The 24,935-nt window shown below is 37.4% G+C and overlaps 1 protein-coding gene across 5 annotated transcripts in view; it reads left to right on the top strand.

Moving 5' to 3' along the window:
• The window catches only part of LOC126262599 (polypyrimidine tract-binding protein 1), a 267,901-nt gene that overhangs the window by 229,561 nt on the left and 13,405 nt on the right, over nt 1-24,935 (top strand). For all 5 annotated transcript variants that reach the window (XM_049959377.1, XM_049959370.1, XM_049959355.1 and 2 more), the window contains 2 exons: nt 138-354; nt 12,350-12,427. In XM_049959377.1, the coding sequence (XP_049815334.1) occupies nt 138-354; nt 12,350-12,427 (295 nt within the window). The remainder of the gene's footprint in view (nt 1-137; nt 355-12,349; nt 12,428-24,935) is intronic.

The following is a 24,935-nucleotide window of genomic DNA, read 5'->3' as shown; positions in this document are numbered from 1 at the left end:
ATCTAAAGCATCCAAAAGGTTAAGCAGATTCTATATTATGATAGTCTACCCATTACTGTCCTTCCTTCAATCTCATTATTATGCTCTGGGTGATCAGTCATGAATCTTAATGTAAAATAATTTGTTTTTTCACCTAGCCATGACACACTTGGATAAATTGAGGGTCTTCGGGAAGCAGATACGTGTAATGCCTTCTAAGCATCAGACAGTTCAGCTGCCAAAGGAAGGACAACCAGATGCTGGCCTTACAAAAGATTTTACAAATTCAGTTCTGCATCGTTTTAAGAAACCTGGCTCCAAGAATTATCAGAACATTTATCCACCATCACCAACGCTTCATCTTTCCAACATTCCGTAAGTGTATTTCTCTTTTCCAGAACTCGTATTTTAGTTTTAAGTAATTCATTTGTTGTTGTAAAGCAGTAAAGTTTGGAAGGTAGGTGACCAGGTACTGGCAGAAGTACAGCTGTGAGGACGGGGCATGAGTCGTGCTTGGGTAGCTCAGATGGTAGAGCACTTGCCCACGAAAGGCAAAGGTCCCGAGTTCGAGTCTTGGTCCAGCACACAGTTTTAATCTGCCAGGAAGTGTCAGCTTTAAAACAGCATTATTTGCAAATAGTTACAGTTACTGACAAATAAAGCAAGAATACTCATTTGTTGGGAAATAGCCCAAATATTTAAAGATTGGGATGTTGCTTAAAACAGTGACATAAACACAGCAAAATTACTTTGTAAAAAAAATAGTAAGATATGGTATAGATATATTATGAAACTGTTAAAAAGTAATAAATCGGGACCCAGTAAATTTGCATTTATGATTAATGTGAATATAGACGTGAACTTCGTCTCAAGTTGTGAAAACCTGGAATATTTGCTATTTCATGGGAGATCGTACCCAAATGGGCTATCTTATCAGAGATAATTTAAAGTAGCCTTATTTTCTGCATATAAAAATAAAAAATGTAACTAATTTTGGTTACTGGTATTGCAGATCTGGCAAAGCCCAATTTAGAAATGTGCCTAAGAATGTGTTTGCAAAATGGAAAAATAGATGAATGCCGTGATCTAGGAGTGTGCTCAATGTTCTTATACTACACCAACTATGGGTGATAGAACTGTCTGTATATAAGCTCCTGTAGACATTCACACTTAATAACAACTTCCTTATCCGTGGATTTCTCGATTAACTTTATAGACGTACCTACAGACTTTGTTATATTAAACCTCACTTCCAAAGAAACTGTCGCAAATTATTTTGATACTAGTGGGAACAACTACTATTGTGAAGTATTTCTTGCAATGACTTAAGCACTTTGTGTACAAGAGAAAGAAAGAAAGATGATGGTCCAGGGAATGGCTGAAACTGGGAGAGAATTATATATATGAAAATCTTAGTAAGTTCATTATATTAACACATCATGGGAATGCATATTTTCAGTGGTTGTGGAAACTGAAGATACAGTGAGAAAAACTGTTTTCACTAGACATATGTGGCAATACATAAACACAAACGTTATCAAACATTTTCACTAATTGGCCAGTAATTGAAACTCTTCTAACAGGTGAAAAACAGTCTATTGGTCAGACATGTCAAACATAGCTGCATATTGCCAAATAATTCGACAAACTAGCAAAGTTTGACAAAGTGTTTAAACATTTACAGCAGCTTTAAAGTACACACCATGTAATGCAATGTAAGAGCTTGTCATTGGGGCCAGCATCGATTTAGAACAAGAAACCACTTATGTTCGTCTGTTTCTTACACGGATTTATCGAGGAACCTTGCAGGTACACCAACGAAGTTTGTCATATTTAATCTTACTTTAGAAGCAGGTGCTGTGAAATACTTTGTTAAAGTTAAGAGTTGGTATAAGGTGGTAATTTTTATGTTGAGTGTTTCGAACTGTGGTTGGATTCACAACAATAGAGGTCAGGCATGAATTACATTGCTCATGATACTGCAAATCTTGGTAGACATTTGCGCAGCTTCTGTTACTGAATGCTTTGTGTTGTTTGGTGGTTTCTTTGTGTACTTTTAAAATTAGTGCAGAAACTAATCCTGGTCCTTCACGGAGTTAGATATGACCCTCAAAACACCTGAAAGTATCAGTATTACCTATGATAATGCAGTTTTTCTTGCTCAGAACGCAAGGGTAGACTGGCTGCCCTGCAAGAGGAAGTACACCATTCTTCGCCCCTATGGTGGTGGTAATGCCAGTTCATTTATGCTTGCAGCAGACTGCCACTCTGTACTATACCGACTGGAAAACTAGTTCTTCAGCAATGCCGAAGTCTTCCCTAATGTGTGAATAGTTACTTTCGATTTACGTATATATTAAGTAAGGGGCAGCCAAAACATTCCTGTTTGAGGGTGTTGTGGCAACTTCCATGCAACATAGCGTGACTCTGAAGCGAGTAATAAGCAACAACGTCTAGGCAAGGGATTAGTGTGACATTTGTTTCTTTCCTACGTATGTGTATTACATGTGGAAACTTGAACTGTGGCGACATTACTACCAAATGTGTCCAAAGAAGACCAGCATTCTATTATTCTTTTTTTGGCTTCTGAAGGACAAACACTGGTAGACATTTTTTTTGGAAGAATGTTATGCGGCAGCATGTCTGTCTGAAAACAACTGTTGTGGAATGGTGTGCAAATTTCATTGTAATGCACATCCCATACTTCAAATTTCATAATGCAGAAGTCACATCTCAAGTGGGAGACAATCGAGCATTTGCTCTACGGACCTGATATCATCCCATGTCATTAACGTGTCTTCGATCCATTACAAAAGGCCTTAAGGGATGTGCAGCGGGCAGTTACGGAATTCAGCACGCAGCAGTACACAGTGTTCTACCAAACACTATCTTCAATCTGGTGTATCAGTGGGATGATTGCCTCAGTGTTCATGCCAATTTTGTGCCCAATTGGGTTACTGATTTTGGCCTGTATGTACTGCCTTAGAGTGAAAACTTTTTGATTGCTGCTTACTCCATACTGGTTCTGTCTACAGTGTTGTCGAGTAAGGGTCACACAACTATCAGTGCACATGAAAGGTCAGAATTCGTATTCTGAAGATATTTTCACTGTTGGATTGGATGGGAATAGAAAAATGATGTCGAGAAACATGTAAAATTGGAGCGCAACTCTGTTCACTGGTGGAAAATACTGCTGCTTCTCAAAAGAAACAGTAGTTTGCCATCCAACGATGTGGATTTTACATTGTTTGAGTAGCCTGTCATTTGTTGATGGCTTCAATAGAGCCAAAAGAAGAAAACAAGCAAAGACAATTTTGGAGAAAAGGCTGTTGAAGTTTTTGCAAAACCGAACATTGCAACGGAAAGCTTGCCTATCACCACTTCTAACAGTTTCAAAGCACTAGGGCTTTGTCTTCTGTCATATTGTGATAGCCGTTTAAATTTGTGTGTTTGGTCATTTAAAAACAAAAAAAGATAGTTCCAGTACTATCAGGTCCCCATTACCAAAACATTAGCACACACAAGCAAGGATTTGGTTTGTAATTAAGTACCTAACTTGAGCAATGTAAGCATTAAGCAGCACATTAGAATTTGGAAAGTAAAGAGAGGAAAACACACACAACATTAGAGAGATTTTATGAACAAATTTTGAGATGCTACACTTTGTATTTCCCACGCGCAGATGCTAACATGCACACTCAGACTGTAACACTTAACAGAATTTTATTGCAAGATGATACCTTTGGGTATCGTGTGTGGGGTTTGGGGCAGGGAGGCTGGCTAGTAGTCCATGAAGTGTTGTGTATGTCTGTGCACTGTCTGTCGATTAGCTGTAGGTGAGTGGCTGTATTTAGTAATTGTTACTTAGTGTTTGCATTCTAATGTTTTTGTTATTGTAATGTGAAAGGTGGGAAAAGCAATGAATATTTTTTTTTTTTAAAGTAATTACTGTTTATCTTAAATTCTTACCCTAAATGTGGTAGAAGTGGATGGCTGTCAAATGTTAGTGAACATATAATGAGATAAATTTAACAGAGAGGAAAGGAAGAAAAGATAAGACGTAAAATAACAGAAGAGTTATAGTGCAGATGCTGCTACTAGTGATTTCTCTGTAGAAGTAATAGTTCTGCACAACCCATGTGAGGTAGAAGGGGAGAAACTCCTCTGATGATGAATAATAATAATAATAATAATAATAAGGAAAACAAAGACAGAGGATGAGATGGTCAGATGAAGTTAATCGACACCTCATGTTCTGTTATTACCAAGCAACAAACCTAGGAACCAACACAACTGGATACAGATCACAAGTATACACAACATTTATTACCAGATACCCAGAATTAAAATTTTTAACAGAACAACGACTAGCTGATCAGATCCGTGTAATAATCAAAAATAACAGGATACCCCAGTCAGAATTAGAAAACATCAAACGAGAAGTACAACAAATACTGGAACAAAATAATGTGCAATCAGAAGAAGAAGAAAATACAGTAATGGACTCAAACATCCCAGAGCAAACAAACAAAGAACAACACGCACCAATTAAACAATCAGAGGAAAACGAAATCTTAAGACAGCCACCAGAACAAGCACAAATAGAACACGAAGTGACACAGATGCTAGATTAGAAGAAAAATTTCAGCTAACATATATAGAATACAAAGACACAAATACAGACGTTAGACCATTCTTGCATAGACCACCAAATAATCCACAAGTCGAAACAACAATAAAAACTATCAACACAATCATACACAACAAAATAAATGAAAACACAACTATGGAAGAGTTACAACTACTGGTTTATATAGGAGCACTCACTGCACTAAATATACACACTAGGCAGAGATCAGAACCAACCAACACACAGAAGAGACCCACAAAACCAGCATGGCAACACAGGCTACAGATCAGAACAGAAAAACTGAGAAAAGACATCGGACAGCTAACATAATTTATCAGAAATGAAATATCAGACAAAAAATGAGAAAGGTTATGTAAAATCTCACAACAAGAAGCGATAGAGCAATTAGATGAAAAGAAGCAGAAATTACAAGCATTGGCCAAACGACTTAGAAGATACAAAAAAAGTGAAAATAGAAGGAAACAAAACCAAACATTCAACACAAACCAAAAGAAATTTTACCAGATAATAGATAACACACACATTAAAATAAACAATCCACCAAACATAACAGACATGGAACACTTCTGGAGCAACATATGGTCAAACCCGGTACAACACAACAGGCATGCACGGTGGATACAAGCAGAAACAGACACATACAAGATGATACCACAAATGCCTGAAGTGATAATTTTGCAACATGAAGTCACCCAAGCAATTAATTCTACTCACAATTGGAAAGCCCCTGGAAATGATAAAATAGCAAATTTCTGGCTAAAGAAGTTCACCTCAACACATTCACATCTAACTAAATTATTTAACAGTTACATTGCAGACCCATACACATTCCCTGATACACTTACACATGGAATAACTTATCCGAAACCTAAAGATCAAGCAGACACAGCGAACCCAGCTAAATATCGCCCCATAACATGCCTACCAACAATATACAAAATTTTAACTTCAATCATTAAACAGAAATTAATGACACATACAACACAGAACAAAATTATAAATGAAGAACGAAAAGGCTGCTGCAAAGGAGCACGAGGATGTAAAGAGCAACTGATAATAGATGCAGAGGTGACATATCAAGCTAAAACTAAACAAAGGTCGCTACACTACGCATACATTGATTACCAAAAAGCTTTTGATAGTGTACCCCACTCATGGTTACTACAAATATTGGAAATATACAAAATAGATCCTAAATTGATACAGTTCCTAGACATAGTAATGAAAAATTGGAAAACCACACTTAATATCCAAACAAATTCAAATAATATCACATCACAGCCAATACAGATTAAGCGTGGAATATACCAAGGAGACTCATTAAGTCCTTTCTGGTTCTGCCTTGCTCTGAACCCACTATCCAACATGCTAAATAATACAAATTATGGATACAATATTACTGGAACATACCCACACAAAATCACACATTTGCTATACATGGATGATCTAAAACTACTGGCAGCAACCAATCAACAACTCAACCAATTATTAAAGATAACAGAAGTATTCAGCAATGATATAAATATGGCTTTTGGAACAGACAAATGTAAGAAAAATAGCATAGTCAAGGGAAAACACACTAAACAAGAAGATTACATATTGGTTAACCACAGCGACTGCATAGAAGCGATGGAAAAAACAGATATCTATAAATATCTAGGATACAGACAAAAAATAGGAATAGATAATACAAATATTAAAGAAGAACTAAAAGAAAAATATAGACAAAGACTAACAAAAATACTGAAAACAGAATTGACAGCAAGAAACAAGACAAAAGCTATAAATACTTATGCCATACCAGTATTGACCTACTCATTTGGAGTAGTGAAATGGAGTAACACAGACCTAGAAGCACTCAATACACTTACACGATCACAATGCCACAAATATAGAATACATCACATACATTCAGCAACAGAAAGATTCACATTAAGCAGAAAGGAAGGAGGAAGGGGATTTATCGACATAAAAAACCTACACTATGGACAGGTAGACAATTTAAGAAAATTCTTTCTAGAACGAGCAGAAACTAGCAAAATACACAAGGCAATCACTCATATAAATACATCGGCTACACCACTGCAACTTCATAACCACTTCTACAACCCTTTAGATCACATAACATCAACAAATACGAAGAAAGTAAATTGGAAAAAGAAAACACTACATGGCAAGCACCCGTATCATCTAACACAGCCACACATCGATCAAGACGCATCCAACACATGGCTAAGAAAAGGCAATATATACAGTGAGACAGAAGGATTCATGATTGCAATACAGGATCAAACAATAAACACCAGGTATTACAGCAAGCATATTATTAAAGATCCCAATACCACAACAGATAAATGCAGACTTTGTAAACAACAAATAGAAACAGTAGATCACATCACAAGCGGATGTACAATACTAGCAAATACAGAATACCCCAGAAGACATGACAATGTCGCAAAAATAATACATCAACAGCTTGCCTTACAACATAAACTTATAAAACAACACGTTCCTACATACAAGTATGCACCACAAAATGTACTGGAGAATGATGAATACAAATTATACTGGAACAGAACCATTATAACAGATAAAACAACGCCACATAACAAACCTGACATCATACTCACCAATAAAAAGAAGAAATTAACACAATTAATCGAAATATCCATACCCAATACAACAAATATACAAAAGAAAACAGGAGAAAAAATTGAAAAATACATCCAACTGGCTGAGGAAGTCAAAGACATGTGGCATCAGGATAAAGTTGACATCATACCAATTATACTATCAACTACAGGAGTCATACCACACAATATCCACCAATACATCAATGCAATACAGCTACATCCAAACATATATATACAATTACAGAAATCCGTAATTATTGATACATGTTCAATTACCCGAAAGTTCCTAAATGCAATATAACACATACCGTACAGTTAATAGGAAGTGACGCTTGATCAAGGTCCGCGTCACTTTCCATTCTCAACCAGACTTAACGTCTGAGAAAGTAAAGAAATAATAATAATAATAATAATAATAATAATAATAATAATAATAATAATAATAATAATGCCCGTGGAGGCCTGGGAAAAGAATAGGTCTCCGGTATGTTCTGCCAGTCGTAAAAGGTGATGAAAAGAGCAAACCACTAATAGTGCTAACCCCCCTTTTAGTGTGATTAGTTAGTTCAGGACAGAACTAATGAAGCCTCGGACAAGCGCTGTTATGGATGGGGATGACGCTTGAACCCTGTGCCTGTCCACAATGGTAACGACACTGCTAGCCACACAGAAAATGATTTAAATCCAAATAGAGGTATTTTGCAGGATATGCTTCCTGCAACAACTCTAGAAGGAAAACAAAGACAGAGGATGAGATGGTCAGATGAAGTTAACCGACACCTCATGTTCTGTTATTACCAAGCAACAAACTTGGGAACCAACACAACTGGATACAGATCACAAGTATACACAACATTTATTCCCAGATACCCAGAATTAAAATTTTTAACAGAACATCAACTAGCTGATCATATCCGTGTAATAATTAAAAATACCAGGATACCCCAGTCAGAATTAGAAAACATCAAACAACAAGTACAACAAATACTGGAACAAAATAATGTGCAATCAGAAGAAAAGAAAATACAGTAATGGACTCAAACATCCCAGAGCAAACAAAAGAAGAACACCACCCATCAATTAAGCAATCGGAGGAAAACGAAATCTTAAGACAGCCACCAGGACAAGCACAAATGGAACACGAAGTGACACACATGTTAGATATAGAAGAAAAATTTCAGCTGACATATATAGAATACAAAGACACAAATACAGACATTAGACCATTCTTGCATAGACCGCCAAATAACCCACAAGTCGAAACAACAATAAAAATTATCAACACAATCATACACAACAAAATAAATGAAAACACAACTATGGAAGAGTTACAACTACTGGTTTATATAGGAGCACTCACTGCACTAAATATACACACTAGGCAGAGATCAGAACCAACCAACACACAGAAGAGACCCACAAAACCAGCATGGCAACACAGGCTACAGATCAGAACAGAAAAACTGAGAAAAGACATCGGACAGCTAACATAATTTATCAGAAATGAAATATCAGACAAAAAATGAGAAAGGTTATGTAAAATCTCACAACAAGAAGCGATAGAGCAATTAGATGAAAAGAAGCAGAAATTACAAGCATTGGCCAAACGACTTAGAAGATACAAAAAAAGTGAAAATAGAAGGAAACAAAACCAAACATTCAACACAAACCAAAAGAAATTTTACCAGATAATAGATAACACACACATTAAAATAGAGAATCCACCAAACATAACAGACATGGAACACTTCTGTGGCAACATATGGTCAAACCTGGTACAACATACAGACATGCACAGTGGATACAAGCAGAAACACACATATACAAGATGATACCACAAATGCCTGAAGTGATAATTTTGCAACATGAAGTCACCCGAGCAATTAATTCTACTCACAATTGGAAAGCCCCTGGAAAAGATAAAATAGCAAATTTCTGGCTAAAGAAGTTCACCTTAACACATTCACATCTAACTAAATTATTTAACAGTTACATTGCGGACCCATACACATTCCCTGATACACTTACACATGGAATAAATTATCTGAAACCTAAAGATCAAGCAGACACAGAAAACCCAGCAAAATATCGCCCCATAACATGCCTACCAACAATATACAAAATATTGACGTCAGTCATTACACAGAAATTAATGACACATACAAAACAGAACAAAATTATAAATGAAGAACAAAAAGGGAGCTGCAAAGGAGCACGAGGATGTAAAGAGCAACTGATAATAGATGCAGAGGTGACATATCAAGCTAAAACTAAACAAAGGTCGCTACACTAAGCATACATTGATTACCAAAAAGCTTTTGATAGTGTACCCCAGTCATGGTTACTACAAATATTGGAAATATACAAAGTAGATCCTAAATTGATACAGTTCCTACACATAGTAATGAAAAATTGGAAAACTACACTTAATATCCAAACAAATTCAAATATCACATCACAGCCAATACAGATTAAGTGTGTAATATACCAAGGAGACTCGTTATGTCCTTTCTGGTTCTGCCTTGCTCTGAACCCACTATCCAACGTGCTAAATAATACAAATTATGGATTTAATATTACTGGAATATACCGACACAAAATCACACATTTGCTATACATGGATGATCTAAAACTACTGGCACCAACAAATCAACAACTCAACCAATTACTAAAGATAACAGAAGTATTCAGCAATAATATAAATATGGCTTTTGGAACAGACAAATAAAAGAAAAATAGCATAGTCAAGGGAAAACACACTAAACAAGAAGATTACATATTGGATAACCACAGCGACTGCATAGAAGCGATGGAAGAAACATATGCCTATAAATATCTAGGATACAGACGAAAAATAGGAATAGATAATACAAATATTAAAGAAGAACTAAAAGAAAAATATAGACAAAGACTAACAAAAATACTGAAAACAGAATTGACAGCAAGAAACAAGACAAAAGCTATAAATACTTGTGCTATACCAATATTTACCTACTCACTTCGAATAGTGAAATGGAGTAACACAGAACTAGAGGCACTCGATACACTTACACGATCATAATGCCACAAATATAGAATACGTCACATACATTCAGCAACAGAAATATTCACATTAAGCAGAAAGAAAGGAGATTTATCGACATAAAAAACCTACATTATGGACAGGTACACAATTTAAGAGAATTCTTTATAGAATTAGCAGAAACTAGCAAAATACACAATGCAGTCACTCATATAAATACATCAGCTACACCATTGCAATTTCATAACCACTCCTACAACCCTTTAGACCACCTAACGTCAACAGATACGAAGAAAGTAAACTGGAAAAAGAATACACTACCTGGCAAGCACCCGTATCATGTAACACAGCCACACACAGATCAAGACGCATCCAACACATGGCTAAGAAAAGGCAATATATACAGTGAGACGGAAGGATTCATGATTGCAATACAGGATCGAAGAATAAACACCAGATATTACAGCAAGCATATTATTAAAGATCTCAATACCACAACAGATAAATGCAGACTTTGCAAACAACAAATAGAAACAGTAGATCACATCACAAGCGGATGTACTATACTAGCAAACACAGAATACACCAGAAGACATGACAATGTAGCAAAAATAATACATCAACAACTTGCCATACAAAATAAACCAATAAAACAACATGTTCCCACATAAAAGTATGCACCACAAAATGTACTGGAGAATGATGAATACAAATTATACTGGAATAGAACCATTATAACAGATGAAACACCACCACATAACAAACCTGACACCATACTCACCAATAAAAAGAAGAAATTAACACAACTAATTGAAATATCCATACCCAATACGACAAATATACAGAAGAAAACGGGAGAAAAAATTGAAAAATACATCCAATTGGCTGAGGAAGTGAAGGACATGTGGCATCAGGATGAAGTTGACATTATACCAATTATACTACCAGCTACAGGAGTCATACCACACAATATCCACCAGTACATCAACGCAATACAGCTACATCCAAACGTATATATACAACTACAGAAATCTGTAATTATTGATACATGTTCAATTACCCAAAAGTTCCTAAATGCAATGTAATATACCGTACAGTTAAAAGGAAGTCACGCTTGATCAAGGTCCACATCACTTTCCATTTTTAACCAGACATAACGCCTGAGAAAGGAAAGAAATAATAATAATAAAAATAAACTCCTTCCGAACAGGCAATGAAGGCCTAAAGTTATCGACTGTCCGCCGTGTCATCCTTGGCCCACAGGCATCACTGGATGCGTATATGGAGGGGCTTGTCAGTTTCAGAGACCGGAGCCGCTACTTCTCAGTCAAGTAGCCCTTCAGTTTACCTCTGCCTCACAAGGGCTGAGTGCACCCCGCGTGCCAACAGCGCTCGGCAGAATGGATGGTCAGCCATCCAAGTGCTAGCTCAGCCCAACAGCGCTTAACTCCGGTGATCTGACGGGAACCGGTGTAGCGACTGCGGCAAGGCCATTGGCCCTCAGATAAATATGTGAGGAATAAATGGAACATCTTAAAAAACCAATGGGACAGTATTGGTATTTGTCACTCTGGTAGTGTGTTGAGGGCTGGGGTGCGGGAAATTCACAAATAGAATGTAGAATAACATTAGATGGGGTCCGCCCCTGGTAACTGAGTGATCAGTGTGACGGAACGCCATTCCTCATGGCCCGGGTTTGATTCCCGTCTGGGTCGGAGATTTTCTTCGATCAGTCCATTTTTCTCCGATCAGTCCACCCGACGGGATGCCCTAGCCACACGGCATTTCCAGTTCCATTGGATGGAGATGGAGATGGAGATGGAGGTGGAGGGGTAAATTATTGAGACTTCGGACTCGTAAACATTATTGTATTACTTGTGTAGTCACTTATATAGATCTATGTTATAAACTTTGAGTTCATCATGTATTTACTTAAATTTGCAGTGGAGCTCCTACAACCCCCTTCCCCCCTCCCCTTTCCTCCCCTCCCCCCAACTCACCTGCCCTTTTCCTGCTTAAATTTTTTTAGCAGAAATACTAACAAAACATCTTAAATTTTTACAGCCCAACTGTTTCTGAAGAAGAAATTAAAGAAGCTTTTACAAAGAATGGCTTCACTGTGAAAGCATTTAAATTTTTCCCGTAAGTAACATCCATTTATTAGATATTTGTTATTGTTTTTTCATGTACATTATGTAGGAATCTGATACTTTCCAGTTTATTAACACCTTTTTTTCCCCCCACGAGAGATTTTTAAATTTGAAAAAAGAAGAGAGAGAGACAGAGAGAGAGAGAGACAGAGAGAGAGAGAGGAAGTCAAATGTACTTCCCCAGGGGCAGTTTAAGTAAAGAGTTTTTCTGTTGTGGAGAATTTAAGAAGTGATAATTATGTTTTTAGCTTGAAATAATTCAGATTCTTGTTCTTTTTCTTCATGCCATTTTCTTACCATTTGGGACGGAATTTGATTTAACTTAGAATGAGCCTTTCACTTTCTCTTGACAGATATTTTGGTCAATTTATTCATGATGAATATAAAATATGATATGATTTGTATATCATATTGAGGTATGGGTATTTGTTATATAAGGTCTGTTAGAAAAGTATCCAACCTTTGACTGGGAAAAATAACTGACGTACCTGGAGTGTTGTACACCTAATCACCTTCGAAGTAGTTCCTTGGGACTCCACGTCTTCTCCTAGCGGTGCCTCCATTATTGGAAGCACGTCTAAAAAGCCTCTCTCGGAAAGGAGTTTAGGTCGGCTGCCCTAATGTCCTATGTTTTGTGAAATCGCATTCCTTCCAGTGATGTCTGGAGTTAGAGTGATAGCCAAAAGTCGCAGGGGGCCATATCAGGAGAGTAAGGAGCCTGTTGAAGCACCAGGAATCTGGTCCTTCGTCAAATAAGTTTGCATCAAGAGTGAGGAATGTGCTGGCACATTGTTGTGATGGCTCCAGTTCAGTTTCCTGTTAAACCGCAAGTCAGGTCTCCTGCGCCACACAGCATTAAATAGGCAACCAAGGACTGTCCTGTAGTAGTCTTTGGTGATCGATGAACGTGTGTACTGGGAGCTATCACATAGCGGGAGTCGGAGAAAGCAGTCAGCATTGCTCTAAGTTGCTGTGCATGTGGCGGACCTTCTTTCGCCTTCGGTGACGAGGAATGCTTCCGCTGTGATGACTGGGATTTGGTTTCGGGGCCACAGTTTGTGAAGTCCAGTTTGTCCTGTGAGACTTCAACACGAAGTTGCTTTTGCTCTGCCATCAGCAGATTAGTCACGAATTTTGCTGACAGTCTCTCCAGGGCCAAATCTTCGATCAAAATTGAATGTGTTCAAGAAAGTGTTGATGCCCGCTTCTGCAATTTCTCTGATGTCACACAACGGTCTCGCATCACCGCGGGATTCACTTTGGCAGTGACCTGATCAATTCAGCATGTTGATGACCGACCAGTGCATGGCTCGCTCTCAACCGATGTGTAGTTGTCTTTAAACTAATTGTATCACCCCTTGATCAGTGTGATGTCCATAGCATTGTCACTAAAAGCTGTCTGAATCTTCCGAATGGTTTACACCTGGCTGTCACTCGGTTACTAGCAGAATTTGATGCAGTAGCTCTGCTCCAGTTCTGCCGTTTCCCTTGCAATGAAAAACCTACGCACACCCCCACACTAACTCACTCATCTGCTGCTTGCCAGCAACTTATGCGTTCGACAGGTGGGGATATGCACAAAGATTCATGGTTGGCTCATGCAAGTGCACTAGATTCAAATCCATCAGCTATTTGCAAAGAAAAAATGTCAGAAAATTTTCTAACAGATTGTTTTTAATGTGTATTTAAAGACGTTCGTAACAAATGTTTTTTGGTTGCAATATGACCACTACAAAAAATGTTTTTGAATTATGGGAACCTTACAATGTTTGATGTTCTTTTTAGAAATTTTTAGAACGTGTGGAAATAGAGAGAGGATAGTCTGCTTCAGAAGAAAGACAAAATTGAGTGAATTACTTTACCACCACCACCACAACTTGTTTCAATGAAGTGTAATAAAATTAAGCAGCTTAATATTTCTTTTTGTACAAATTTCTATTTATGCCAAAAATTAGACACGAATTTTAATTTTTCGTGTTCTATCAGTACTCACTAAATCTTACAATTTTATTTTCCAGTGATACTATTTAGGTTTTTCAAGTGATGGGAATTTTTGTCATCACATGGCAGATAGCGTCACTTAATTGATATCGATAATCACTGCTATTTGCGTGATTGCGTTAGTCTGATTTTCACGTACACCTGGAACTTTTTGTGCTATTAGGTTGTGGATACTGCTCGGATTTAATTTCAGATCAAAAACTCCATTATTATAATAATAATAATCCAAAAACTGTGTATCTTGAAGATAATCGCAAAATCGTATTGACCTTTTTTAAGTGCCAAAGAAAGCTACTTGTGTCAAATAACCACCAATTCTGTAGGATAGTGGTTTTTAAACTTTTTAGGTCCATACTTTACTTGACCTGGACATAATTGCCTCCTTTCACACATGACTAGACACTCGTTTTAAGTGTGAAGTAACTCACTCATCTGCTGCTTGCCAGCAACTTATGCGTTCGACAGGTGGGGATATGCACAAAGATTCATGGTTGGCTCATGCAAGTGCACGAGATTAAAATCTAAGTTTTAAACTTAAGTTTTAAAAAGAAGTAGAATTTATTTCTTTACTTTATTAACATTTGACATAATACACTTTGATCAACTTTTAGTAACTAAATCAGTGAGAAGGATGAGCTAGGTTCATCAACTTGCATCTCTTCCTCCACATTCATTCACAGTCTGTATTTTGTGTTGCTGACAAACATACTGCACATAAATAGCATATTGCAAAACGTATCAGAAGTTGTAGAGCCTTATTACCTACTTCTGGATACTCTTCCTTCACCAAGTTCCAAAACTCAAGCAGTGCTGTGGAAACGAACTGCAGTTTCTTTCCAAAGCCTGAAGAACTATGATGTCAATAAATTGCTCTTGTTCTTAGGTAGTACATGTTAATAAAAATTTTGTAGTGAAAAGGATCTGTGATCCAATTGTGTCAATCAACTTCCTCTGGAAAGTGCTTTAGAAAGTAATCATTAAGTTCAGTTAAGTCGGCTAAAACAACTTACATAATTCGCTTAAGTGAAAACCCTTGTCTTCGAAAATTGTGTGATGAGCAGTAAATTCTGAAAGCTGAAATTTTGTGTTACGGTTCTTGCTCTTTGCTACCTTGTAGGCAACATACTGAGATGAAAGAAGAGGCTTTGTAGGAATCATAGCTTGTTTAGCAAAAATTTATTTCATAATTTCTTTTAATTTGTGAGAAAGTATTCTCATAGTTTATTTACCAATCTATGGTGATTTGATTGAAAATGTCATTTCGTTTTATTAGGAAGCATGCCCTCTCTAGCTAGGGCTTTAAGTCAAATGACACATTGTGGTCAATAATTTCTAACGATAGTAGATGTAAAAGTGAAATGTAAGTGACTGCCTTTTTCATTTTCCTCATCTTTGTCTTTAGAACTGCACGATACATTTGAAATATTGTGTTTTGTACTAACATTTAAAAATTTGCCCATGGCAACAAACTCAAATCACATAAGAAAAACAACAGTTAAGTGACTTTCACTCAGAAAAACTAAATTCCAAACTGATCATTCCTCCATAAAAGCAGATAATTCACGTAGTATGAATTTGACCCCAGTACCCCAGCAGAAGTAATGTCCATCATAAAATCAAAAACATTTAGTGGGTATGATGAAATATCAACAAAGTGAATTAAAGAATGTGATTCGGAGTTAAGCAACATATTAAGCTATCTATGTAACCAGTCGTTTATCAGTGGACTATTTCCTGAATGGTTGAAATATGCTGAAGTTAAGCCACTGTTTAAGAAGTGAGATAAAGAAATAGCGCCAAATTTCCATCCAATTTCACTTTTGCCAGCATTCTCAAAAAATTTAGAAAAGGTAATGTACAATCAGCTTTATGACCATCTTATCATAAATAGCATACTGTCAGTGACAGTTCAGATTTCTAAAGGGTTCTGATATTCAGAAGACTGTCCACACTTAAAGGTAAAATATACTTAATTCATTAGACAAAAAACTGCAGGCAGCTGGTATATTTTGTGATCTGTCAAAGGCATTTGACTGTGTAAATCACAATATCCTCTTAAGGGGCTCCGGAAAGGCTCAAAATCATGAAAAGTTCAATTTTTACTTTTTTGCGTTTTCTGAATCTGCAGACTATTACCTTTTAATAGATATATAATTTATTCAATTCCGAAGACTACAATTATTTTTAAATTTTTTTTGAAATGTGTTCCACATGGGCGTGACCCACTGTGGCGCTGTTAAACTGCTGTCAAATGGTGTTATTATTAACGTCCGTGTTCATCAGGTACATTTTAGTGATGTGAGATAAAGTATAAAACCTATTTTCAGAGACTTAGCAGCACCTGAACTGTTGAAAAAGTGTATTCACGGAAAAACTCAAAACCCCAATGAAAGTGTAAATTATGGTCGAGAATCCCCAAGACTGTATTTGTTGTAATAGAAACACTTCACTTTGGTGTGTATGATGCTGTTGCGACTTTCAATGATGGCAACATTGTAAGGTGCAAGGTATTTAGAAATATGGGAATGAAGATAGGTTCTAACATGGTACGAGCGATGCTTGCTTTAGACAAGGAACGCCTTCGGGCTGCAGACAGGGCTGTAGAGAGTCTAGAAATACAAGCAAGAGTAAACAGGAGGAAGAACAAGAGGAAGCTGGAGGAGGAGTTTGCAGAGGATGAAGATAATCCATCCTATGGACCTGGAATTTACTAAAAAGTTAATCCAATCTTTGTCGCTTGATTCCCAAAACTTTCATTTTCTCATACTAATTACATGTTTTCTAAGGATCTTCTAAACATATTTGTTTCAAACTTTCAGTAAATGTTACACAGTACCTTCTGCATAATTTAACACAGCCTTTTTCCAAAAAACTGTATATTTTTGAATATATAAATAAAAAATTGCAAAAAAATGTTGTGAATTTTCATTACAATTGAAAAAAAATCATCTTTAATAACTGAACTAAAATTTTGTAAAATCCCTGTGTTAAGTTGTAGCCCATATTCCAATAAATAATCTGTAAAAAATTCAACTTCCTACCTCAAATACTTTGTGAGGAAAGATGTAATTTATAAGCGTTATTTTAACATTGCAAGTATAGGGCGTTCCGGAGCCCCTTAAGTAAATTAGAATATTATGGTGTAACAGGAAGTGTTGCAGAATGGTTCAAATCTTATATCTCTGGTGGCAGAAAACAAAGGGTGTTATTAGGAATGAGACATGTATTACGCTATCAGGCATCATCCAACTGGGAACTAATTACATGTGGTGTCCCACAAGGTTCCATCTTAGGGCCCTTAAGTTTTCTTTTGTAAATCAATGACCTTTCATCAGTAACATTACCATATGCCAAGTTTGTTTTGTTTGCCGATGATACAAACATAGCAATAAATAGCAAATCAAGTGTAGTCTTAGAAAGATCGTCTAATAAAATATTTATGGACATTAATCACGCACTACATGCAGTTCAGAACTTGTAAGGGGTGTCCCACAAGAATATGCCTAGCATATGATAAGCAGATAGAAGTGGATAGTGTTAAATTCTTGGGATTACAGATTGATAAGAAGTTCAACTGGGAGGAGCACACCACAGAACTGCTGAAGCGTCTAAACAAATCTCCATTTGCAATGTGAGTTTTGTCAGATATAGGGGATATAAAAATGAAAAATCTGCCGTGTTGTTGTTGTTGTTGTGGTCTTCAGTCCTGAGACGGGTTTGATGCAGCTCTCCATGCTACTCTATCCTGTGCAGGCTTCCTCATCTCCCAGTACCTACTGCAACCTACATCCTTCTGAATCTGCTTAGTGTATTCATCTCTTGGTCTCCCTCTACGATTTTTACCCTCCACGCTGCCCTCCAATACTAAATTGGTGATCCCTTGATGCCTCAGAACATGTCCTACCAACCGATCCCTTCTTCTGGTCAAGTTGTGCCACAAACTCCTCTTCTCCCCAATCCTATTCAGTACCTCCTCATTAGTTATGTGATCTACCCATCTAATATTCAGCATTCTTCTGTAGCACCACATTTCGAAAGCTTCTATTCTCTTCTTGTCCAAACTATTTACCGTCCATGTTTCACTTCCATACATGGCTACACTCCATACAAATACTTTCAGAAATGACTTCCTGACACTTAAATCTATACTCGATGTTAACAAATTTCTCTTCTTCAGAAACGCTTTCCTTGCCATTGCCAGTCTACATTTTATATCCTCTCTACTTCGACCATCATCAGTTATTTTGCTCCCCAAATAGCAAAACTCCTTTTACTACTTTAAGTGTTTCATTTCCTAATCTAATACCCTCAACATCACCCGACTTAATTCGACTGCATTCCATTATCCTCGTTTTGCTTTTGTTGATGTTCATCTTACATCCTCCCTTCAAGACACCATCCATTCCGTTTAACTGCTCTTCCAAGTCCTTTGCTGTCTCTGACAGAATTACAATGTCATCGGCGAACCTCAAAGTTTTTATTTCTTCTCTATGGATTTTAATACCTACTCCGAATTTTTCTTTTGTTTCCTTTACTGCTTGCTCAATATACAGATTGAATAACATCGGGCATAGGCTACAACCCTGTCTCACTCCCTTCCCAACCACTGCTCCCCTTTCGTGCCTCTCTACTAGTATGACTGCCATATGGTTTCTGTACAAATTGTAAATAGCCTTTCGCTCCCTGTATTTTACCCCTGCCACCTTTAGAATTTGAAAGAGAGTATTCCAGTCAACATTGTCAAAAGCTTTCTCTAAGTCTACAAATGCTAGAAACATAGGTTTGCCTTTCCTTAATCTTTCTTCTAAGATAAGTCGTAAGGTCAGTATTGCCTCACGTGTTCCAGTATTTCTACGGAATCCAAACTGATCTTCCCCGAGGTCGGCTTCTACTAGTTTTTCCATTCGTCTGTAAAGAATTCGTGTTAGTATTTTGCAGCTGTGGCTTATTAAACTGATTGTTCGGTAATTCTCACATCTGTCAACACCTGCTTTCTTTGGGATTGGAATTATTATATTCTTCTTGAAGTCTGAGGGTATTTCGCCTGTCTCATACATCTTGCTCACCAGATGGTAGAGTTTTGTCAGGACTGGCTCTCCCGAGACTGTCAGTAGTTCTGATGGAATGTTGTCTACTCCCGGGGCCTTGTTTCGACTCGGGTCTTTCAGTGATGTGTCAAACTCTTCACGCAGTATCATATCTCCCATTTCATCTTCATCTACATCCTCTTCCATTTCCATAATATTGTCCTCAAGTACATCGCCATCTATATACTCCTTCCACCTTTCTGCTTTCCCTTCTTTGCTTAGAACTGGGTTTCCATCTGAGCTCTTGATGTTCATACAAGTGGTTCTCCTATCTCCAAAGGTCTCTTTAATTTTCCTGTGGGCAGTATCTATCTTACCCCTAGTGAGATAAGCCTCTACATCCTTACATTTGTCCTCTAGCCATCCCTGCTTAGCCATTTTGCACTTCCTGTTGATCTCATTTTTGAGACGTTTGTATTCCTTTTTGCCTGCTTCATTTACTGCATTTTTATATTATCTCCTTTCATCAATTAAATTCAATATTTCTTCTGTTACCCAAGGATTTATACTAGCCCTCGTCTTTTTACCTACTTGATCCTCTGCTGCCTTCACTACTTCATCCCTCAAAGCTATCCATTCTTCTTCTACTGTATTTCTTTCCCCCATTCCTGTCAATTGTTCCCTTATGCTCTCCCTGAAACTCTGTACAACCTCTGGTTTACTCAGTTTATCCAGGTCCCATCTCCTTAAATTCCCACTTTTTTGCAGTTTCTTCAGTTTTAATCTACAGGTCATAACCAATAGATTGTGGTCAGAATCCACATCTGCCCCTGGAAATGTCTTACAATTTAAAACCTGGTTCCTAAATCTCTGTCTTACCATTATATAATCTATCTGATACCTTTTAGTATCTCCAGGGTTCTTCCATGTATACAACCTTCTATCATGATTCTTAAACCAAGTGTTAGCTGTGATTAATTTGTGCTCTGTGCAAAATTCTACCAGGCGGCTTCCTCTTTCATTTCTTAGCCCCAATCCATATTCACCTACTATGTTTCCTTCTCTCCCTTTTCCTACACTCGTATTCCAGTCACCCATGACTATTAAATTTTCATCTCCCTTCACTATCTGAATAATTTCTTTTATTTCATCATACATTTCTTCAATTTCTTCGTCATCTGCGGAGCTAGTTGGCATATAAACTTGTACTACTGTAGTAGGTGTGGGCTTCGTATCTATCTTGGCCACAATAATGCGTTCACTAAGCTGTTTGTAGTAGCTTACCCGCGTTCCTATTTTCCTATTCATTATTAAACCTACTCCTGCATTACCCCTATTTGATTTTGTATTTATAACCCTGTAATCAGCAGACCAAAAGTCTTGTTCCTCCTGCCACCGAACTTCACTAATTCCCACTATATCTAATTTTAACCTATCCATTTCCCTTTTCAAATTTTGTAACCTACCTGCCCGATTAAGGGATCTGACATTCACGCTCCGATCCGTAGAACGCCAGTTTTCTTTCTACTGATAACGACATCCTCTTGAGTAGTCCCCGCCCGGAGATCCGAATGGGGGACTACTTTTCCTCCGGAATATTTTACCCAAGAGGACGCCATCATCATTTAACCATACAGTAAAGCTGCATGCCCTCGGGAAAAATTACGGCCGTAGTTTCCACTTGCTTTCAGCCGTTCGCAGTACCAGCACAGCAAGGCCATTTTTGTTATTGTTACAAGGCCAGATCAGTCAATCATCCAGACTGTTGCCCTTGCAACTACTGAAAAGGCTGCTGCCCCTCTTCAGGAACCACACGTTTGTCTGGCCTCTCAACAGATACCCCTCCGTTGTGGTTGTACCTACGGTACGGCTATCTGTATCGCTGAGGCACGCAAGCCTCCCCACCAATGGCAAGGTCCATGGTTCATGGGGGGAAGAAATCTGGCATACTAATCTTAATTCCACTCCATAATGTTTTTTTTTTTTAAATCAAGCCAAGCTAAGGTTTTCCGGGCGCAATAAGAGAGATCTGGTCTGAACTCACGAACATCCTGCAGAGGCCTGTTTAGGGAACTAGGGACAGTAACTACTGCTTCCCAGTATATTTATTCCTTAATGAAATTTGTCATTAAAAATATAGAACTTTTTCAGTTCATGGAATCAGTACTAGAAATAAGAATAATCTTCACGAGAATTTAAAGTCACTTACTCTTGTACAAAAAGGTTTTCTTTATTTAGGAACACACATTTTCAATGACTTGACAGCAATCATGAAAAGCTTAACAACGAATGAAATTCAGTTTCAGAGAAGCCTAAAGGATTTATTGGTGACCAACTCCTTGTACTCCATTGATGAATTTTTCAGTAGAACCAACAGATTTTTTTTTTTTGTGTGTGTGTGTGTGTGTGTGTGTGTGTGTGTGTGTGTGTGTGTGTGTGTGTGTGTGTAAAGTACAATCTAACTTCTGCACCATATCAGTGCAGCAATGTGTTCATTGTAAATAAGTATTGTAGTAGTTCAATTATATGTTTATTACGTTATAAATAAAAAAAATTAATTTTAAATTCAGTGCATTAATGTGATCTTGTTAAATGTGTGTTGTAAAATGAACTTTTCATATAGTGTTAATAAAAAAAAAAAGACGATCATGCCATTTGGGACTTGTGGAAGGTACAGTAGCTTATTTGTTTTAGTTCTAAATATTTGTCATGTATTATTGTTTTTCTGACACGTTCTACATCCTGGAGGACCACCTCACTATGAATGAATTGGAACGAAAGTAAATGTAATCTAATTTTACAGGATGTCTCATAAGGTATGATATAATGTCAATGTGATAAAGCATCCAAACTAATTAAGATAATCCCACCTTGTTTGGCTCATTATGCCATTCAATCGATTTTAACATGTGGACTTTTTGTGGCACTCTCACAACACCCAGTCTGTATTTAAGCTCTATTCACATCCAGCATAACATAGCTACATAAATTGTGACAATGGCAGGAATGATTCGGTTTTTTGCATAATTGGTATGGTTGATAGGCATTTCATAGACTCAGTCTTTGACACGCCTCCAGTGAAAGAGGTCCTTCAGTGTAATGTCAGTTGATCTAAGAGGCCAGGGAATTGGGCAACACCTGCCAACCCAATGATACGGAAACACCTGGTATAGAACATCCCACAATCTGAACCCATTGCGATTGTGCACCATGTTGTTGGAAAAGAACTGTCTTGTCAGTCAGCCAGTTGCAGTAACGTAAACAGCCCAGAGTGTATCAAGGTAATAGCTAGCTAACCTTTCTTTTCCTGAGGAAAAAAAAATGGTCCCACAATTTCATGAACCATCAAACACCACAACACTTTAACTTTCGGGCAGTCATATAACTCGTCCATTAGATTATTATTATTATTATTATTATTATTATTATTATTATTATTGGGGGTGGGGGAGGGGCAGATGTAGACATTGTTTGTTTATCCTGCCACACACATGGGATGTTACTTCCTCAGAAAATGCTAGGTTGTTTAGAAAATTTTCTTCCTATACCATATTTGGAAATACCTTTGAACTTGTGTGTCCGATTTGGTCTGAATAAATCATTACTCACAATGAGCCTTTTCTTGAAATGTTGTTATGCTTCACTCAAGACAACATGGAACACACACAAACAAAACTTTGAGTTTGTCTGTCATAGCAAACGTGATGTGAGGATCTTAATTACTTTGAGTGGTACAACACTTTGAAATTGTACTGTACGTTTCGAGACATCCTGTACCATCTGCCTTGATGCCATAGTAACGACGCTCACTCGCTGGCTACCACTTCTAGCACACACGTTGCTTCTTCACACAGGAAGCAAACCAACCAAATTATTCTTTTTGTGAAACCCCCATGATGCCCAAAAAATAAAGTTGCAGTGCCTCGGGGAGCCTCAATACACAGTTTGAAAACTCCTGCTGTAGGATGTGTGTTTATTGTCACAAAACTTAGTTGTTGTGGTTTGACACATTGGAACTGTAACTAATTTATATAAAAAATTATAATTTTTTATGTTCTTGTGCCTCCCCTTTTCTCACTTGTGGATTAGTTTCTGCGACATCCATGTTCTGGACCACTGTATTTACACCTACCCAAGGTTTATTAATTTTTCAGTGAATGACATAATTTCGGCATTTTAATACTTCACTTGAACCTGGTTTGTTGTTATAGTGTGACCTCTGAAATAAGTAGTAGTAGTGAAACTTCCTGGCAGATTAAAACTGTGTGCCGGACCGAGACTCGAACTGGTCCCGAGGTTGAGTCTCGGTCCGGCACACAGTTTTAATCTGCCAGGAAGTTTCATATCAGCGCACACTCCGCTGCAGAGTGAAAATCTCATTCAAGTAGTAGTAGTATTTTATAAGTCATTTGTGTACTGTAGACACCATGGCCAAAATTAAGTACCTTGCATACATGCAAAAATAGGTTTATTTTGATGTTACCTATTAACAAATGTAGTTAGATTGAAAAGCATTAGAACGAAAACAGTTTTGATGTTGTCAAATGGCTGTTGTGGAATGTAACTTTGCAAAGGCACTGTTGTGCTAGAGAAGGGTACTATTAATAAAACCATTATTGAATAAATGTTGGCCATTAGCATTTTTTCTCCACCCATTGCTAGCCTCAGCAGTCAATGTGTGTGGCGTAGCTCAGAAGCGTGCTTCATTTTGCTGCCAGTATTAACACTTTTTCCTATCATAAATGGTGCAGCAGTTCCTGGTATTTTGCTGCTTTAAACACCTCAGAAAAAAATTCACTATCTGCACCGATGGTAGATACTTACTGCAGTGCATAAATAATAAGTGTAGAAGGCACATTATGAGAGGGAGTTGGAAGAGGTCTCCTTTCTGTGCTCTTTTCTTGTCACCATGGCTACATGCTGTAAGAGCTTGTACCTCTTCTCCTCACTTCCTGAATTGACAACGGTTAACATGTGTACAAATGGCACTATTGAAAAACTGTTGTACTATAAATAGCTTGTTTAGGTGGCACACACTGACATATAGCAAATACTGCTGCGGACAAATACACAAAAGCCTTATTCTTCTTCTTCAGGGATGAAAAAAGTTTGTTGGAGAGGGAGAAAAATTTCCCAATTGCTGTATTTTGTGGTATTAGCCACTTTTGTTCCCATATATGGTACAGGGGTGCTAAAAATAAAACTGCTGTAAAATTTGAGTGCTCGTTAATTCAACACATTCCTTGTTTCGTTCTATTTAATGTCGTCCTTACAAAATAAACATCTTACGAAAAATGGTATTCTTTACCATTCCTTGCAATCCTTCACATAACATGCAGATTGTCTACATAATGTGATAGCAACATGCAACTTATCTTGAATAGATCCGCAAATGTTATCTTCATTGTGGCACTTTACTAAGTACAGTTCTCATGTATTCATTGACATTTTTTCTGAATTACAATGTGTGGA

This window comes from Schistocerca nitens, chromosome 1 (genome assembly GCF_023898315.1).
Source record: "Schistocerca nitens isolate TAMUIC-IGC-003100 chromosome 1, iqSchNite1.1, whole genome shotgun sequence".
NCBI classification, from domain to species: domain Eukaryota; kingdom Metazoa; phylum Arthropoda; class Insecta; order Orthoptera; family Acrididae; genus Schistocerca; species Schistocerca nitens.
This window is presented reverse-complemented; position numbering and strand designations above follow the sequence as displayed.